The sequence below is a fragment of the Podarcis cretensis genome (genome assembly GCF_951804945.1).
Source record: "Podarcis cretensis genome assembly, chromosome: 6".
Taxonomy (NCBI): domain Eukaryota; kingdom Metazoa; phylum Chordata; class Lepidosauria; order Squamata; family Lacertidae; genus Podarcis; species Podarcis cretensis.
In genome coordinates, this window is record NC_137175.1 from 2,905,831 (window position 1) to 2,924,720 (window position 18,890).

At 51.1% G+C, this 18,890-nt stretch overlaps 1 protein-coding gene across 2 annotated transcripts in view; it reads left to right on the plus strand.

The window, feature by feature from the left end:
- Nucleotides 1-240: 240 nt before the first annotated feature.
- NOL4L (nucleolar protein 4 like) overlaps nt 241-18,890 on the plus strand; it is a gene marked incomplete at its 5' end in the record, with an annotated part of 138,528 nt that continues 119,878 nt past the window's right edge. For both annotated transcript variants that reach the window (XM_079979201.1, XM_079979202.1), the window contains one exon: nt 241-615. In XM_079979201.1, the coding sequence (XP_079835327.1) occupies nt 241-615 (375 nt within the window). The remainder of the gene's footprint in view (nt 616-18,890) is intronic.

An 18,890-nucleotide genomic window follows, 5' to 3' on the forward strand; every position in this document is an offset into this window, starting at 1 on the left:
CCAGGCGAGCTGGTGCCCGCGCCACACCAGCGCCTGCTGCCGCCCCAGCTCGCCGGGGCCTTCCCAGCGCCGCCGCTGTCCCGGGCGCCCCCGGCCGTCCCGCCCGCCCGCCCGCCCGCCCTCGGGGCTCCTCCTTCCGCGCTCGCCTTGGCCACGCCACGCCAGGCAGGGCGCCGCGCTCGGCGCTCGCTCGCGCTCTCCGCCCGGGACAGGGGCTGCTCCGCCGCCGCCGCCGCCGCGATGCCGAAGCCGACCCAGCCGCCGCCGCCCCCGCCGCCCCCGCTCCTGCTGCGCTCGGCCAGCGGCGGCGGAGGCAGCCGGCCCGGGGACAGCGAGCTGGGCCGGCAGTTCCGGGACTGGTGCCTGCGCACCTACGGCGACTCGGCCAAGACCAAGACGGTGACCCGGAGCAAGTACCAGCGCATCGCCGAGGTGCTGCAGGGGGGAGCCGGCGCGGGCGGCGGAGGCGGCGGCGGCGGCGGCGGCGAGAAAGGCAAGTTCCAGTTCTGGGTGCGCTCCAAGGGCTTCCGCCTGGGCAACGGCGCTCGGGAGCCGCCGGCCGCGGCGGCGAAGATGGGTCAAGTGGTGGTCTATGTGCCGGTGAAGACGGGAACGGTTAGTGCGCCCCAAGCCTGTCTGTGCGTCCGTCCATGTGCCGTGTCTGTGTTTCCCCGGGTGGGTGGGTGGGTGCGATGGGGGGGGGTCGGCACCGCAGTGCCCCGGAGGGTGTGTGGGGAAAGAGGGTGTGTTGGTGCCCCGGCCCAGCCTATCCCGCCACCCCCCCCCGCCCTGTCCCGTCCCGTCCCGTCGCACCCTGTCGCGTGCCGCATGGCCAGGAGGGCGCGCCGGAGCCAGACAGATGCCCGCGCCTCCAGCCGCGCCCCCTCCCGCTGCCCTCCCCGCTCCCTTGGCACAGCAGGAGGTCATTTGGGGGTGGGAGCAAAGTGGGGGCGGCGGCGGCATGGCTGCGCTCTCGCATCTCCAGCGCTTTTCTCCACGGGGTCGGGACAGTCCCTGCTGCCAAGACCTCCCCCCCCCTCTCTCTCTCCCTCCCTCCCCGCCCCGGGAGGTCATTTTTTTGGGGGGGGGGAGAGAGCGGAGACGCTGGGGAGGGGGAGGTGCCCCGCCTCCTCCTTCCACCCCCCCCGCCTCCTCCTCCAAATGTCCCACTTCCTCGAGCTCAGCAGGCGCCGGAGCGGGGCGGGGAGCGGGGTCGCCTTTGCGCGGGGCAGCCTCTCTCCCCGCGCCCCTCCCGGCCCAGCCAGCTGCAGCTTCAACCCCCCCCCACCTCCACCGCCTTCCTCGTGCCAACGGATTGGGGGCCAAATCGCCCCCTTCCCCGGGCAGGCGCGCGCGCGAGCGCGGAGAAGCGCGATGGAGAAGGGACCCCCAGCCAGTGCCTTCCCCTCCCGGCCGGGCGCCCCTCCACCTGCTCCCCCTCGCCTGCCTTGTCCCGGGGAGGAGGAGAGGGAGAGGGGGGAGCCTTCCCCGCCCTCCCCGCCCTCCCCTCCCCCTTTGCCCCCCGAGGGGAGGGGGCGGCCGGGGCTGCGCCGGGCAGGTTGTGTTGCGCGGCGCCGGCTGCGCTCGGGGGTCTCGGCCGCCGCTTGCCGCCCGTCCCGCCGAGGCGCCCTCATTGTTCCGCGCCTGTCCGGCGGGCCCAGGACGCTGCGCCGCCCGGCCTCCGCACACCCCCTCGGCCTCGCCTCCGTCCCAGCAGGCTGCTGGCCCGGGAAGGCGCAGCCAGCCAGCCAGCCGAGCCGGCCCCCTGCCGCTCCCGCCCAGAGCCCGCATTGTTCCCTGGGCGAAGGCCGGGGCGCTTTCTCCACCCCCCTCCAAAGCGCACCCCCCAATTTAAACTTTCCGCCGGGGTGCGCGGACGGGGCGGGGCAGCCAGGAGCCGCCTCGGGCATTTGGACATTGGCGCCCGTCCCCTCCCCGGGCCGCCCCCGGCCCGTCCGCATCCATCCATCCATCCATCCCTCCATCCTCCCTCCCTCTGCTCAGCTGGCTGTGCCAGGGTGGGCTTGGGCACGCTGGGAAATAGAGGGGGGCTCTCTCTCTTTCTCACTCCCCCCCCCCCAGCTCTCTCTCTCTCTCTCTCCAGCTCGCGTCTCTCTCCCCCCCCCCCCCACCCCGCCCCGGCGAGCCAGCCCGTCCCTTGCACCATCTGCCCAGGAGATTGGGCGCCTGGCAGACAATTGCTCGGAGGTGGCCTTGCTGGAAAAGTGCACTTCTGTGTGCGCGCCTGCCCCCCTCCCCTCCCCAAGCAAGGAGGCACCAGCTTAGCTCTGCTGCTGCTGCTACTGCTGAGCTCAAGGGCTGGCAGGGAGAATATTCTCCACGGGGAAGAAAAGTGTCTAGCAGAGGAGGAGGAGGAGGGATTACTTATTTATTTAATATTTCCCCCTCCTTCCTTCTCCAGGCTTGCTGCTGCCATCAGGAGGGCACAGGAGGGTTTTTTCTTTTCCAGGCTGGGGGGAGGATGCCATGAGGGCAGCCCATCTGTGTGAAATGGGGCACGGCTTGCCTCCCATCTGGCCTCCCTGGTTATGGGGGGAGGAGGACGGCCATTCTCTTTCCCCTTGCCCCCCTTTACGCAGAGAGCAATTTTTAGTGGATTTTAGTGCTGGAGCTAAATTTGGAGAGGTATTCTGACTCGAATGTTGCAAACACCCACTGAAAGTACCTGGTTTGTGCATCCTGCTTTTCTCAAATGATGTGCTTGTTTGGGGGCGCCCCACGGGGCCTGGGCTGCCTCCTTCCCCAGAGCTTTTGTGCTGCGCACACATGTGAGTTCTCTCTCTCACACACATACCCTTAACCAGTTGCTGTGTGGTTTGGGACACCCTGGGGCCCTCCAGAGTCTGCCTTGCACAGTGACTAGCAGAAGCCAGGGAAATCCTCCGTGTTTGTGTGTGTGTGTGGTGAGCCTCTGGGCCCAACACTTGCTTCCCTTTCCTGCGGAACCCACTGCACACCCCATGGCTTCTCCAAATCAACAAGCCACACCTTGGCCTTGTGAGGTTCAGAGGAGGGACCCAACAAGCTCCAGCTCAGCCCCCAGAGATCGCAGTACCTGCCGGCAGCGGAACCAATGTCTGCTGGGGAAGAAGGGAGCCCAAAATGGCTCCAGCCCCTCTGCCATCTGCCTCAAACCCACCTGACCAGTTTTTTTGCTGGCCACATGGCTCCCAACTCCCCCTCTCTCAATATTTGTGTGTGTGTCTCTTTTTGTTTGCTTTTGGTTTAGCCTTTACCTTAGTCAGTGGACCTGTAGCTATTTTTTTGCATGCAATTCTAAAATAGTTTGCATGCGCAGAGCAAGTGCCATATCTTGCCTGATGGGACTGTCCTGGGACAGACCAGGGCATGAGTAGGGAAAGTCAAGGAGTGCCCCCACCATTTTCCTCCCCAGTGTTAGAAATTAGCCAGGCACTCTTGGCAACTGGCACGGGTCCAATTGCTACCATGGAGAAGTCTCTGGATGGTTGGCAGATGAACTCCCCATTTGACTGGGCCCTATAGCTTAGAATCATAGAATCATGGAATCCTAGAGTTGGAAGAGACCACAAGGGCCATCGAGTCCAACCCCCTGCCAAGCAGGAAACACCATCAGAGCACTCCTGACATATGGTTGTCAAGCCTCTGCTTAAAGACCTCCAAAGAAGGAGACTCCACCACACTCCTTGGCAGCAAATTCCACTGTCAAACAGCTCTTACTGTCAGGAAGTTCTTCCTAATGTTTAGGTGGAATCTTCTTTCTTGTAGTTTGGAACCATTGCTCCATGTCCACTTCTCTGGAGCAGCAGAAAACAACCTTTCTCCCTCCTCTAAGTGACATCCTTTTATATATTTGAACATGGCTATCATATCACCCCTTTACCTCCTCTTCTCCAGCCTAAACATGCCCAGCTCCCTTAGCCGTTCCTCATAAGGCATTTCTGAAGCTTTCTGAAGCAAGTAAAGCAGAATGGCTTATGTATTGCAATTATAGTCCACCTTTTTCACCAAGAAGTACATGGTTCACCCCCCTCAGTTAACCCCTACAACAACCTTGCGAGGTAGGCTAAGAGGCTACGACCCAAGGTCACCCAGTGAGCTTCATAGCTTAAATGGGCATTTGAACTCTGATCTCCCAGGTCCTAGTCCAACACTTGAACCACTATTTTATTTTATTTTATTAAATTTGTATACCACCCTGTGCCCACAGGTCTCATACTACACCCCACTGACTTTCTAGAGTACTTCTAGTATAGGGCAGCTCTGTGAATTAAGTAGGTAAATAAATATGGGGAAAGCAAACTGTCATTTAGAGACGGAATGGAAATATTCTCCTTGAAGCTTGAATTTATTTTATTCTGGATTGTTTTATTTTATGTGCCAATGTCTTGTGAACCGCTTTGAGATTTTTATTCTTTAAGCTGTAAAGTGGTGTAGAACTGAAATGCATAATAATAATAATAATGATGATGATGATGATGATGATGTTCGTTGCAAGGGGGGGAAATGGTGCCTAGTTTTTCCGTTGTGGCCACTGTAGCCTAGGTTTAAAGGTGCCATTTGGTGATTAGCTTATATGTCTGAGTTTCTAACACCGTTCCACCCTCTTAAACACTAGGGGAGTGCATAATTCCTGCATTCTCCTGCACAACCCCCAAAGAGATGAAAAGTAGGGTTCTTGGCATAGTCACTGTTTATTCCAGAGGAGGCTTGCATAGGAGGATGTCCCAGTGGATTGTGGCCTAAGGGCTGGATCTGCCCCCTCCAATTCCAGCACCTTTAATGTCCCCTAAACTGCCCCCCACCTCTGGGTCCCGTCCCCCAAAGCACGAAGCGTTCCAGAGGCTGTTTTCTGCCCTCCCAACCCTATGGCCATTTCCCTGCGTGGACTTCATGGGACCAGCATGAGACAGTCCTGGGAGGATGTGCGTTTATCCTTTATGATAACACCCTTTGCATGTGCGTATTTTGAGAGGAGGTACTGTAGATCGACAAAGCCAACATTAGAGAAATGCGTGGAGCAGAGGGCCATTGATGGCTGTGCCCTCTGAATACCAGGTGGTGGAAACTGCAAGAGGGCAGAGTTGCTTTTGTCCCCGAACCTTCTTGTGGATTATTTTCCTTTGGGTGACTTGTTGGCTACAGTGGGAGCCGGAGGTGGGCTAGACAGGACCCCTTTGCCCTGATATTGCATGCTCTTCTTATGATCTTATGTAATTCCATTACTATTCCTTCCTTCCTTTTTTCTCCCCTAAAAGGGCCACCCTCCCCGTGGCTTCTGGGTGCTGCTGTTTTTGCAATGCCTCTCGCCTCCGCTTTTCCACCTGGGCCTGGAACTGGGGGGGGGGGGAATTGCAGGCAGGCAAACGCCTTTCCTTTGCAGTATATTCAATATTGCGCTTCTCTTCCTAGGCTTGGGTTTCTGACTAAGGCGTCTGCCTTTTTCTCCCTGGCTGGGGAGGGGGGCGGCGGCGGTGGAGGCAGCATTCCTCGGTCAGCAGCGTCTCCTTACATCCTGTCCCATCCTCCTCTGCCAAAAATGTGCAGTGACCTTGCTGGGTGGTTGCCGTGGGGCGCCCCGCTCGCTGACCTGTTGCTCCAGCCGTTGCATTTGCCTTTTGCTCACTGGGGGGGGGGGTGCAGGGAGTGAGGGGCGGAGGGGAGAGGAGAGGAGGCCCAGCCAGCTAGCCAGGGCAAAAAACCCGCTGCTGCTGAGATGCTTCTAACTGGGGCAATTAGCTCTGCCAATTAGTAGGGCAAATGCTTCCCAGCCAGTTCCTCTCCTTCCCACCCCCTGCTCCACCCCAGGGGCTTTGTGGAAGTGCGGGGGGGGGGCACATTCCCACTGTTGCCACTGCAGGTTGTGTGTGTGTGCATGTGTGTGTTTGGAGGAGAGGCACTCTATTCCCCAAAACGTCCTTGGCTTTTGAAGACAAAAGGTTTGGAAATCCAGGCGGGTCCGCTGAGCAGGGAGGAGACCCTCTGCGAGGTCCTGTTCAGTGTCTGCAGGTTGCCAGGGGGAGAAATCTGAAGTCCAAAGAGATAGCAGAGGAGCGGAAGAATGTGCAAGGGATCCCGGCGGCAGGGATAAGATCTCGCCTCCTCATGACAGCTCTGTGCATCCTTGGTTCCTTCCAAGTCTCCCTCTCGGCTGGGCAGAGGAGATTGCTTGCTGGGCCTAACTTTCCCCTTGCCCTCTTCTCCAAGCCCAGCCCTAATCGGCTTCAGGTGGATTGGGACGCTGCTGCAGGCTGTCTGCTGTTCCCGCCGCCCCCCCCCCTCTCTCCTGGCAGAGGGACGGAGGCACCAGATGGTGCCGTGCTTTTGGAGAGCCGGGGTGGGACAGGCGGCCAGGCCTGCGTCTGGCACTGGAAAACTCCCTGCATGTCAGTTTTCCAGGCGAAGGTCTTTCTCGTGTGAGAGCACCAGACAAAGGCCTGGCCTGGGCTGCTGGAGGCTTCGCTCTCCCCTCTCTCCCCCCCCAGCCCCCCAGGGAGGGTGTGGGCTTGGTAACTGGCGCAGAGAGGTCCACGGGAAGCCTCTGGGCCATCCTGCAAACGCACCAGCCCCTCCCAGCCAGGGCTTGGCTTTGGCTGTGTGGCAAAAGGCCGCCTTCCCTTTTGGCCCCCTGTCCTTCCATTTAATCTTCCGTTGGAGTTTCTGCATTGCAGGGGGGTTGGACTACATGACCCTTGAGGTGCCCGTCCGCTTTAGAGTTCTTTGAGTCTGTGTTTTATTGCAGGCATAGGCAAACCCCAGCCTTGCAGATGTTTGGGACTACAATACCCATCACCCATGACCGCTGGTCCTGTTAGCTAGGGATGATGGGAATTGTAGTCCCAAACATCTGGAGGGCCGGAGCTTGCCTATGCCTGATTTAGTGTTGTTTGCCGCTCTGAGCCCGGCTTCGGCTGGGGAGGGCGGGATATAAATAAAATTGATTTATTATTATTATTATTATTATTATTATTATTATTATTATTACTACTACTATTATTATTGCATCTATCTAGCGCCTTTTCCTCCCAGGCAATGGAGGTGGTTCTCATTTAACGCCCACAACAACCCTGAGAAGTAGGCTGGGCTTGGAGGTGGTGACCAGCAGCCGAGCTCATCTGATGAGCTTGAACCCTGGTCTCCTGGATCGTAGTTTGACACTGCACAACACCTAGGTGTTTTTTTGTTGTTAATGGGGTTCTCTGTGCTGTTTGGCCGGATCAATGCTGTATTTCAGCCAGTCGGGTCTCGTCTTCGTCTTGTCATGGTTACAGAACCCAGGCCAGCTCAGCGGGAGAGATTCGCATCTCTGGCCGGCTGCGGCACAGACTCTCGGGGTGAGTCAAAGCTGCGCTGCGAGATGGGCCCTGATTTACGATGGACTTCGGGGCTTGAGAGTTCCTGTTGTTTGTTGCTGGCTCTGGTTTTCCTGCCTCCAGAGCTCTCTGTGGACGCCACGGAGGCTCATACTCGCCAGGATGGCTATGCCCTCTCGTCACAGATGGAGTCAGCAATGCTTCTGCATGCCCGTTGCTGGAAAAGAAGAGGGAGGGAGAAAGGGGTCTTGTGTTCGAATCCTGCTTGGGAGTTTCCCTCAATAGGTATTGGACACTGTGAGAACAGGGATGCTGGTTTCCGACTTCCTATTAACATTTCGCCTCTTTATATGTAAATCAAGTCCTTATATTCACTTTAATAATAATAATAATAAAATTTATTTATACCCCGCCCTTCCCAACCAAGACTCTCTGTGTTGTTTGGCCGGATCAATGCTGTATTTCAGGGCGGCTAACAACTAATAATAAAAACAAGTTGATTGAAATACAACTTAAAAAACAAGATTAAAACACAACATTAAAACATTAAAATGCAGCCTCATCACAGGAGGAGAAAGGAAAAAAGAAAGAAGGGGAGGGAATCAAATTGATTCCAAGCCAAAGGCCAGGTGGAACAACTCTGTCTTACAGACCCTGTGGAAAGAAATCAGATTCTGCAGGGCCCTGGTCTCATGAGACAGAGCGTTCCACCAAGTTGGGGCCAGTGTTGAAAAGGCCCTGACTCTGGTTGAGGCTAATCCGACTTGCTTGGGGCCCGTTGCTATTTAGGGTGTTGCTATTTATGGACCTTGAGGCCCTCCGCGGGGCATACCAGGAGAGGCGGTCCCTTAGGTACGAGGGTCCTAGGCAAAACATTTCAGCTCAAACCTACAAACGTTTTCAAATGTTTACACTTTTCTTTCATATAAAATATAAATTTGCTCCAGTCCTTTCAAAACAGTTCGTCACGTCGATTCCGGAGACACTAAGAATTTAGTAAAGATGTTTGGAAGTCGGAAAGGGGGAGGGAAGGAAGTCAGTGCAATATTTAAGGTTATTGTTGTATGTAAGAAATGTGATCTTGATAATTATGGAAAACTCAATAAAAATCAATTATATATATATATAGAGAGAGAGAGAGAGAAATGAACAGGGATGCTGAGCTGGATGGGCCGCCGGCCTGATCCGGCGGGCTCTTCTTGCTTTCAGTGACGGCTGACGGATGGTCACCTGCCATGGATGCTCTAGTTGAGATTCCTGCATTCCAGGGGGTTGGACTAGATGACCCTCAAGGTCCCTTCCAGCTCAGTGATTCTAAAGATCCATTTGGGGGGCTGGAGAAGGCGAGACTATAAGTCCGTGGGGAGCTGCAAGAGTCCCTAAATTACGCGCAGTCTGTGCCTCCAGGCACAGAGGCAGTCTATCTGGCAAAATCTAGGAGGCCCTCCTTCTGTTCTTCTGGGGCTTAAATGCTGCTTGCTGCTTTCCCATGGTGGGTGCCGGGAGGACAGGGTAGCGGCCTGGTCCAGCAGGGTCATATGGTGTCCTGGTGGAACTCCAGCGCCAGAGGCAGTCTACCTCCCTTTGCAGGTTCTTAGGCTCAGGTTACATCCGTAGAGAGCCTCTTGTATAGAGGGGTTTTCATTACTCTTCCATTTTGCTGCGATCAAAACTCTTGCTGCCGCCGTCGCATATAAAAAGATTGGATCCAAAAGCTGACAGAATACGCCGAATTAGATGGTCTATCAGAAAAAATAAAGAATAAATCAAAACAGGAATTTGTTTCAAAATGGGAGGTTTTCAAAGAATATCTGAAAAATTAATATAGTAGTTTAAATTCTGTTGCAGCATTCGAGGAACTTCAGTAGATATAAGAAATTAGATTTATTAAGTTTATTAAGTTTAATTATGATAAAAGTGTGTATTGGCAATAAGTAATATGAAATTGAAATATGGAATAGACGGGAGGTTGGGTCTTTAGTGTTAAGACCAATATATGTTTTATTGTTTGCTAAGAAAATTATGTGTCTATGGTTATTTTTGTGTGTAATTTGGTATTTGTGTTTTTCCCCCCTTGTTGTATCAATAAAAATCTTTAAAAAAAATAAAAATACATCCTTAGAGAGCCTCCAGCGTCAGAGGCAGTCTACCATGCCTTGTAGGTTCTCAGGCTCCTATTTCCATCCTGAACCCTATCAGTGGTTACTTTGCAGTGGGGTGTTTGCTGAGGAAAGGTGGGGTGTTCAGGGAGCTGGAATCCTCTCCCACCTGCCCTACAAATTGGACTTTAAAAAGATAAGCTGCACGCCTCTTCAACAACAGGAGTAGCAGCTGAAGGCCCAAAGACAAATCCAGCCCATTGACAAGGATCTGCTGGGGTGGAATACAATATTCCAGTCCACATCAAGGCAAAGCACAGATTGAGGTTCAGGTGGTGGAAGAGGATGTTATTTTGTGTCTTTTTTCCCCCAAATTTTTTTTTATTCATTTTATAACACAAATAAAAAACACAAACAGAAAAGACAAACAATGCAAACAAATTCTTGTCATAACCTTATTTTTCTAAACATTGTTAAGTGGGCTTCCCCAAGTCCCACCTATCTGATTTTCATTTTACTTCATCTTTAGCAGTTTACATATATCAAAATTTCTAACCATCTTTTTTTTCCTTCACACTTAGTTTAACCATAAAAAACTTCACATTTTATCACTTATAAAATACACTATCTTCTACTTCTAACCCTACCGCCTATATCCACTTCCGAAGCTATTCTAAGATTTAAATATTAACATATTTTTTCAAATATTCCTTAACTTCTTCCAATCTTCTTCCACCGTCTCTTCTCTCTGGTCTCGGAGTCTCCCGGTCAGTTCGGCAAGTTCCATATAGTCCATCATCTTCATCTGCCATTCTTCGATAGTTGGTAAATCTTGTTTCTTCTAATTCTTTGCTAGCAATATTCTCACAGCTGTTGTGGCATACAGAAAAAAAGTAATATCCTTTGGGGATTTCACCCCACCATACCAAGTAAAAAGGCTTCAGGTTTTTTAATAAATGTGTTTTTCAACACTTTTTTCAATTCATTATAAATCCTTTCCCAGAAGTCTTTTACCTTGGGGCACGTCCACCACATGTGGTAAAAGGTTCCTTCTTTTTTACATTTCCATTGAGTCTTGTGGCTGTGCTGCTGTTTTCCGAAGCCATGCCTCTACTTGCTCTGCCCTTGCCGCCCCCATCAAAAAGCACCACAACTGTATTACCCTTTTCATGGAATCGTAGAGTCGTAAGGGTCCCCCAAAGGTCCTGTAGTCCACCCCCTGCAATTTCTGCAACAAGGTCACAAATGGTTGTGCTGTCAGGAGCGGATGGGAGGTGCACTTCAGAACACCTGGGGGCAACACCAGGTTGGCAAAGGCGGATTTCGTGGATTAATTGCTCCAAAAATCAATGGCTCAGGCAACAGGCTTCTTAGAAGCAATTATAATTGCTTACAATGTGAGTACTTGAAATCCATGGGCGGAAACCACCCTGGTTCTCTCACCCAGGAGAATACCTTTTCTGCTACGAAGCCTTGGAAGTTGCCTGAGAGATGCCAGCTGAGCTTTGTCCATCTCGCCCAGCTTTTGCCAACGTGGTGCCCTCCAGATTTTGCACTACAACTGCCAGCAGCTCCAGCCAGCACAGATGGAGGGTGCCAGAGTTGAACCTGAGTTCTCCTGCATTCTGATTTCTTCTATTGCTCCCATTGAGCAGTAGTTCCTCCCGTTACATGTTGCATGCATCTGCTAAGGAACAAAAGAAGGAATGCTTCTTTCTTCCAGAGCCAGTGTTTTATTCATATGCAAATATATGTAGATCCAATCAATTCAGTTTTTTAAGATAATATTAATTGACTAAGATTTCTTTTCATCTTGTGACCTCTCTGTCTTCTGCGCTCTTGTAGTTGTCCTGTAGGGTTTGGTGTCCTAAGAACTTTGCTCGTTTTTGAGAGAAATCAAGTTGCTAGACCTCATGGGGCAGCCTTTCCCAACCGAGTGCTCTCCAGGTTGCTTAATGGCCACACTGGCTAGGACTGATAAGAATTGGGAACTCAGGAGGGTACCAGGTTGCAGGAAGGCTGAACGGAGAGACACCTTTGAATGTTGGAAGATCAGGGAAAGAAGTCCTCCACGCAGTGCTTTGTTAAACTGTGGAACTCCCTGCCACAGTAATGGCCACCAACCTAGATGGCTTTAAAAGAGCATTAGATCCAGCAGGGTTTTCTTACGTTTGTATGTATTTATGCTGGCTGCGGCTGATGGGAATTGTAGTCTCATCTGCAATATCACCTCACACCTTATATACCCAGCTGACCATTGCAGTCTGCAGGAGAGGGCGTTCTGCAAGAAGTTTTGTAAGGAGAAATATATGAAATATTGGAGAGATATTAGTTATGAGATTTAAATGTAATAGTGAAAATAAGAAATGCAAATTAAGTAAACAGATGGGGAAATTTTCAGATGTGATTGATGGAAGTAAAAAGAAATTGTATAAGATGTAAAAGTTTGTTTAATTATTGCTGAAAAACTAATAAAAAATTATAAATAAATAAAGAAAGAGAGAAAGAAAGAAAGAAAGAAAGAAAGAAAGAAAGAAAAAGTCTTCTGCCGCAGAGACGGTGCCTTTCTAATATTCAGAAGGAGGGGATTCCCAAAAGTAGGGGCCATCACTCTCAGACCCCGTACCTGTAGAAGGGATCTCCTGACAAAGATGGTATTTGTAGTCCTACTAGCATACTTGATTACAGTTGCTCTTCAAATAATTTGTATATTTCTTCCAGTCTTTTGTAAGTCTCTGGTCCCGCAGGTTTCGAATCCTTCCTGTCATTTTCTCAAATTCTGCGTAGTCCATTAACTTCGTCTGCCATTTTTCTTTCGTCGGTATTTCTTCTTGCTTCCATTTCTGAGCCAACAATACTCTTGCCGCTGTTGTTGCATTAAATTTTTTTTTACATCCTCTCTATTAATATCCTCACCTATAATACCAAGTAAAAATGCTTCTGGTTTTTTTAGAAATGTATATTTCAACATCTTTTTCAACTCATTATATATCATTTCCCAGAAGTTTTTTTATCTGCATTGGAATCATTTTTGATAAATTTTTAATTCCAATTTTAATTTAAATTATCCCTTGCTTTCCATTCCAAGCTCCTTTGTCGGGGAGATTTAAACAGAATACAGGAAATAAAATAAATAGCAAGTGGCTCAAAGCGTCTGGAAGGCACAGGGTTGGTGAAGTCTTCCCTGGTGTAAGGGGTGAGAAATGGATCTTGCCTCTCATGGAGTTGGAAGGGGTACCCCAAAGGTCATCTAGTCCAGCCCCCTGCAATGCAGAGATCTTTTGCACATTTTGGGGCTTGAACTCATGGGATCAAGAGTCTCATGCTGTATTGGCTGAGCGATCCCAGTCAGAATAACTCTGGGCGTCATTTGGCTCCCGTCTGCAAAGTGGGGATGATAAACTTTGGCTTACCTTACAAGGTTCCTTTTGGAATGGGAGACCAAAGATGAAGAAGTAAAATCAGTATTTAATTTTATTTTTAGGTTTGATGTTATGTTATTAATAACCTTTTCTGTTGAGAGATAGCAAAGCAGGTGAAAAGAGAAACAAACCAGAAACGCAAGTTGGGGGAAGTCTTGGAGGGGAGGGAGGGAGAAATATATAGTAAACGTTAAGAATTTGAGATGCATATAATGAATGAAAATGAAAAATGAATTTTTTTTTTTAAAGGTTCTTGCAAGCATAGCCTAGATCAGGGGTCGGCAACCTTCGGACCATGGGCCACAAGCGGCCCACGGGGGTCGTTTAAGCGGCCCCCGAGCCACCCACTCGGCGAGTCCCCGTGCGCTGCGCTAAACAGGTGCAACGCAGAGCGGGGGCTCGCTTCCGCGGCGCCGGAAATCGCGTCTGCGCAGACACGATCCGTCCCACGGAGCGATCTCCGCTGGAATGAACCAGCCCGGGCGAGGTAAACCTCACCAACCCCTGGCCTAGATGTGCACAAAGCGGTTTCAGCATTTCAGAAGTCTGTCAGGTGTTTCTTCAGCCTTCTCTCGTGGTTCCTGTGTCTGCCCCGTCCTTCTCTTGAGACAAGAGCCCCACATGGAAGGCGAACTCCCACGTGTCCGGGAGAGAGATCGAGAGAGATCTTTGCTGTTCTATTTTTGCAATTAGCTCAGTAGAAGCCACACTGGCAGGGTGGGTGGAATGAAGGAGATAAAATGGCCTTTCCTCGATTATTTGCACGTAAGAGCTGACATGACAGAAGCCTGTGAAATTATGCATGACGTGGGGATAGCATGAGAACTTGTGGACGTCCAGGAATGCTGAATGTTGGTAGATTCAAGACAGTCGAAATACTTTTTCCGCGCAGTGCATTGATAAGATCCATTTGGGGACGCCAAATTTTGGGCTCTCCGTATTGCGACAGATTACCAAAGTCTGCCCCTGGTGAAAGTGTTGTGTTGTTGTGGGGAGATGGCTGGTGTTAAGGATATGAAATGCCCTTTCCCTGATTATCGGAACATAAGGATTCCTCATGCATGGTCAAACTTAACCGCCAGTCCAAATCTGCACCAGGGGGAGGTTCACACGCAAGGTTCACACGAAGGTGGAAACTAAGATGCATCCATTGTTTCTGGTCCGAGCGAATGAACATTATTAGGTGATGAGTTTCTAGCTCTTGGGGTTTCCCTGCCTCTTTACTGAATATTTCCTTAATAGGTATTCACTCTGAGTGCGTGTTTCCCAATCCTGTAATGTAGGTTAGACTGAAAGGCGGTCACTGGTCGAAGGTCACCAATGAGCTTCTTGGCTGAGCGTGGATTTGAACTCTGGTCTCCCAGGTCACACAATCCAACACTCCAATCGTTACACCACAGCAGCAAGCCCAATTACTTGTTGTTGTTTAGTCATTTAGTCGTGTCCGCCTCTTCGTGACCCCCTGGACCAGAGCACGCCAGGCACTCCTGTCTTCCACTGCCTCCCGCAGTTTGGTCAAACTCATGCTGGTAGCTTTGAGAACACTGTCCCACCATCTCATCCTCTGTCCTCCCCTTCTCCTTCTGCCCTCCATCTTTCCCAACATCAGGGTCTTTTCCAGGGAGTCTTCTCTTCTCATGAGGGGGCCAAAGTCTTGGAGCCTCAGCTTCAGGATCGGTCCTTCCAGTGAGCACTCAGGACTGATTTCCTTCAGAATGGATAGGTTTGATCTTCTTGCAGTCCATGGGACTCTCAAGAGTCTCCTCCAGCACCAGAATTCAAAAGCATCCATTCTTCGGCAATCAGCCTTCTTTATGGTCCAGCTCTCACTTCCATACATCACTAAGCCCAATTACTACTGCTACTAATTTTACTATTTATATGCCACCCATCTGGCTGGGTTTCCCCAGACACTCTGGGTGGCTACAGCACATATAAAAACACAGTAAAATGTCAAACATTAAAAACTTCCCAATATAGGGCTGCCTTCAGATGTCTTCTAAAAGTTGTGTAGTTGTTGATCTCCTTGACATCTGATGGGAGGGTGTTCCACTGGAAGCGTGCCATTACCGAGAAGGCCCTGTGCCTGGTTCCCTGTAACCTCACTTCTCACAGTGAGGGAACCACCAGAATGCCCTCAGAGCTGGACCTCAGTGTCTGGGCTGAACAACAGGGGTGGAGACGCTCCTTCAGGTATCCTGGGCAAAGGCCATTTAGAGCTTTAAAGATCATCACCAAAACTTTGAATTGTGCTCGGAAATGTACTGGGAGCCAATGAAGATCCTTCAGGACCGGTTATATGGTCCCAGCAGCTGCTCCAAGTCACCAGTCAAGCTTCTGCATTCTGGATTAGTTGTATAAACCTAAGAGTCGCCAAGCCATTTGAGATTGATAAACATAAAACCATAGTAAAAAACAAAGCAAAAATAAATCATTCCATTATATCTGTATACCGCCCTTCATCCATAGACCTCAGGCCGGTTTGCAATACAGAAGTACAAGATAAAAACACAAAATGCATAATAAAAACTCCAAATTTGCACCAGCCTTCTCCCCAACCAGTTGCCCTTCCAGATGTTTTGGACAACTCCCATCAGCAGCAGCCAGCATTTGTAGTCTGGAGGGGTACCTGGTTGGGGAGAAGGGAGACCCAGATCACGTATTAAGATGTGTTTCCGGGCTGTTGCCGTAAGAACCTGCCTGTCGCTTTGAGCCGACGCGCCCAGGTCTTTGCATCTGTAAAGTGAAATCTCTTCTCTGCTTGTTTCCTCTCACCCATCACGGTTTATTAAAACCCCTCGTCATCTTTCTCCCCACCGCAATAAAAGAGCCAAGAGTGCCAATTGCGAAGCCGTCCTTTGCAGGAAAAGCCTCCGCTCCCCACATTACCCTTGCGCTTGCTGTCTGTTGTGACTCTTTCTGATGTGTGTTGACTAGGAAAGCAGCGCATACCAGATTCTAGAGGCTGATGCACAATAGACTTCTGTCTTGACATCCTAATGATGATTTCAGCCGGAGCACAGCTCAGGTCTCTGCGTGAATCCGGGAGAGGAGAGATCATAGGAAGAGACCCCACCCTGGTGTCTCGTCCTTCCCTTCTCCTTTTTCTTTCTGCTGGAAAAAGAAGCGGCTCGGCCGGTTGCTTCAGGCAGAAAAATGTCTGGGGTGGCTCTTAAAGAGGACTTGGGGGGGGGGCTAAGGCAGTAAGCGGTGGCTACTGTCTTCTGCTTTTATGGCGGCAGGCAGTGCTTCTCTCAATGCCTGTGGCTGGGTATCAGAAGGCTGCAGCTGCTACACTCTTCTCCTGCGTGTGGGCTCCCCACTGGAGTTTCTGGTTGGCCGCTGTGAGAACAGGATGCTGGACTCAATGATTCAGCAGGCCCTTGTGTTTTGGGGTTGGCACCAGCTTCCTTGTTCTAAGGTGGCGGCGGAATCTTGCTGCGAACCACCCTGTGGTTTTCAAACCAGTCTAATAAATTGAATTAAATCAATTGATCCCCCGCGATGGAGGAGTCGCAGCTAGAGAACCCCGAACAGAATGGCCACACAACCTCTGTTCAGAAACCTCTAACGAAGGAGGGTCCCTCGCCTTCCTTTTCAGTGAAAGTTCTTCCTGACGTTCAGTCAGAATCGCCTTTCCTGAACCCAGCTGTTTGGGTCCTGCCCTCCGGAGCAGCAGCAAACAAGCTCGCTCATTCTCCTCCATCCAGCCCACCTGCCCCAGATTGGACCACTGCTATGCAAAGAAGCCACGGGGTTTGGATTCTGCCCTAAAACCAAGCCTGCCTGCTCACTGCTTCCTTTGTCTAGCTTCCCTGCGGCCTCCCTCTCTCCTCCACCTCCTCCTCTGATGCTGTGAGCATCGCTCCCTTTGTTGCTTGGATGCCAGGGATGGGCAGCAGTGCCATTCTGCACCCCCCACCCTGATGCTCTGCGGCGAGGCTGCCTCTCCCCCCCCCCCCCCGCAAGCTCTCCCTTTGTGCAGAAATGCTTTTAAGGCCCTTTTATTATTTCCATCTCCTCTTCTCCCAAGACCCATGGGACAGCTTCCCTCGCCGGAAGTGCACAGCTTTGCATCGGGGATTTTCGCCAGCCGCCTAGATGAACCATCCTTTGGTCTCCCGGCTCTTTACCTGCGCAAGTATTTCTCTGCTCCGGCAGAAGCCCTGGAGCTTGCGGCGGGTATTAAAGGTCAGTGTGGGCTGGGATGCACAGCCCTGTCTCTTAGCAACCGGGTCCTTCCTCCGAGCTGGACACAGAGGAAGCGCATCCTTTAAACACTGCTTCTGCTGCACCAGAGGAAAAAACCACAGTGATGTGCAGAGGAGGCGGGTGGAAGGATCCAGGCCAGGATCTCCCCCCCTCCTGCTTTTCAGGCACTTAAGAAAGCTCAGAGCCGTCCTAATCAAAGCTGCCCTTTAATTGCTTCTCTCTCCTGCGTGGGCTGCCTCTTCCAAGGTAAACAGATAGGCCATTGGCTGGCAGCAGCAGGAGGCCTCGTTCCAGATACCTGGAGAGGAGCAACCCTGCATTATTGATTCTCCTCTGGTCCTAGCAGGCAAGGGGTGCTGCTTGCATCTTCCCAGAAGGCGCCTCTTTTGGGGTCTTCCTCTCCCACTACTTTGCATGCACACACATGCAGCTGCCCCTTTCTGCCTCTTTGCAAGCCCGAAAGCTGTTTCCTCTGCTTGGAGCAAGGGTTCGACTCCAGCCAACAAGGTCTTCATTCTGAAACCTTGGACGTCTCCAATTCCTCTCCCTGCCCAATCCCTCACTTTGTTCCTCTAATTAATAACTCTGCAATTGGTCCCACAGGAGCCTCGGCTTCTGTTTGCGTCAAAGTGCAACCTGTGGGTTGCCGACTTCCCCCTCCTCGCCCCCGAATTGTGGGTGGGAGGGAGCAGGGCAGATGGCTGGAAGTCTCCTCTGCCTTTTCACACCGGCCTCTTCCTCCAAAACGGTGCGTCTCGCTTTCTTCCAGCAAAGTTTTGCTGTTCGGAAACATTGGTTCATTTAAATTGTCTACCTGCTGCAAGACCACAAGAAGAGGCAGGTCGTCGTTCACTGGTAGAGCATCTCTTTTGCAAGTTCCCAGGGTCAGTCTCTGGCAACCTTTCCAGGTGGGGTTGCAAAGGGACTCTGATATAAAATTGTGGGTAGCTGCTCCTGCCAGTTTGTGTTGAAGACAATATTGAACAACATGGACTCTGGCAACGTCCTGAGTGCCAGGACCTGGTAATTGACACAGGTCTCTCTCCCCAGAAGAGCTTTTTAATGGCAGCTTGAACTGCAGACTTTGTCAGGTTACCATGCTTGTTCTGCCTCTGTGTGAAAACACCCACATTTAATGTAGAGAAGAACATAACATCATAATAATAATAATAATAATAATAATAATAATAATAATAATAATAAATTTTGTTTATACCCCGCCTTCCCCGGCCGGAGCAGGGCTCAGGGCGGCTAACACCAATAAAATCACAGTAAAAACATAATAGGGGGAAAAGAGAGTGGAGGGAAAGGAAAGGAAAAAACCCAATTTAAAATACAGGTTAAAATGCAATTTAAAATGCAGCCTCATTTTAAAAGTAGCCCATAGATCAAAACCATAAGGGGAGGGAAACATAAGGGTCAGACCGAGTCCAAACCAAAGGCCAGGTGGAACAGCTTTGTATTGCAGGCCCTGCGGAAAGATGTCAAGTCCCGCAGGGCCTTAGACTCTTGTGTCAGAGCGTTTCACCATGTCGGGGCCAGTGCTGAAAAGGCCCTGGCCCTAGTTGAGACCAATCTAACCTCCTTGAGGCTCGGGACCTCCCAAGTGTTGTTAGAACCTGCCTGCTGAATTGCATACCCTCCAATATTTCTCTGTTGAAAATAGGGACATCCTATTCAGGGATGAAGGGACCAGCATGACTAAGCCGCTTCTGGTGAACCAGAGCAGTGCACGGAAACGTCATTTACCTTCCCGCCGGAGTGGTACCTATTTATCTACTTGCACTTTGACGTGCTTTCGAACTGCTAGGTTGGCAGGAGCAGGGATCGAGCAACAGGAGCTC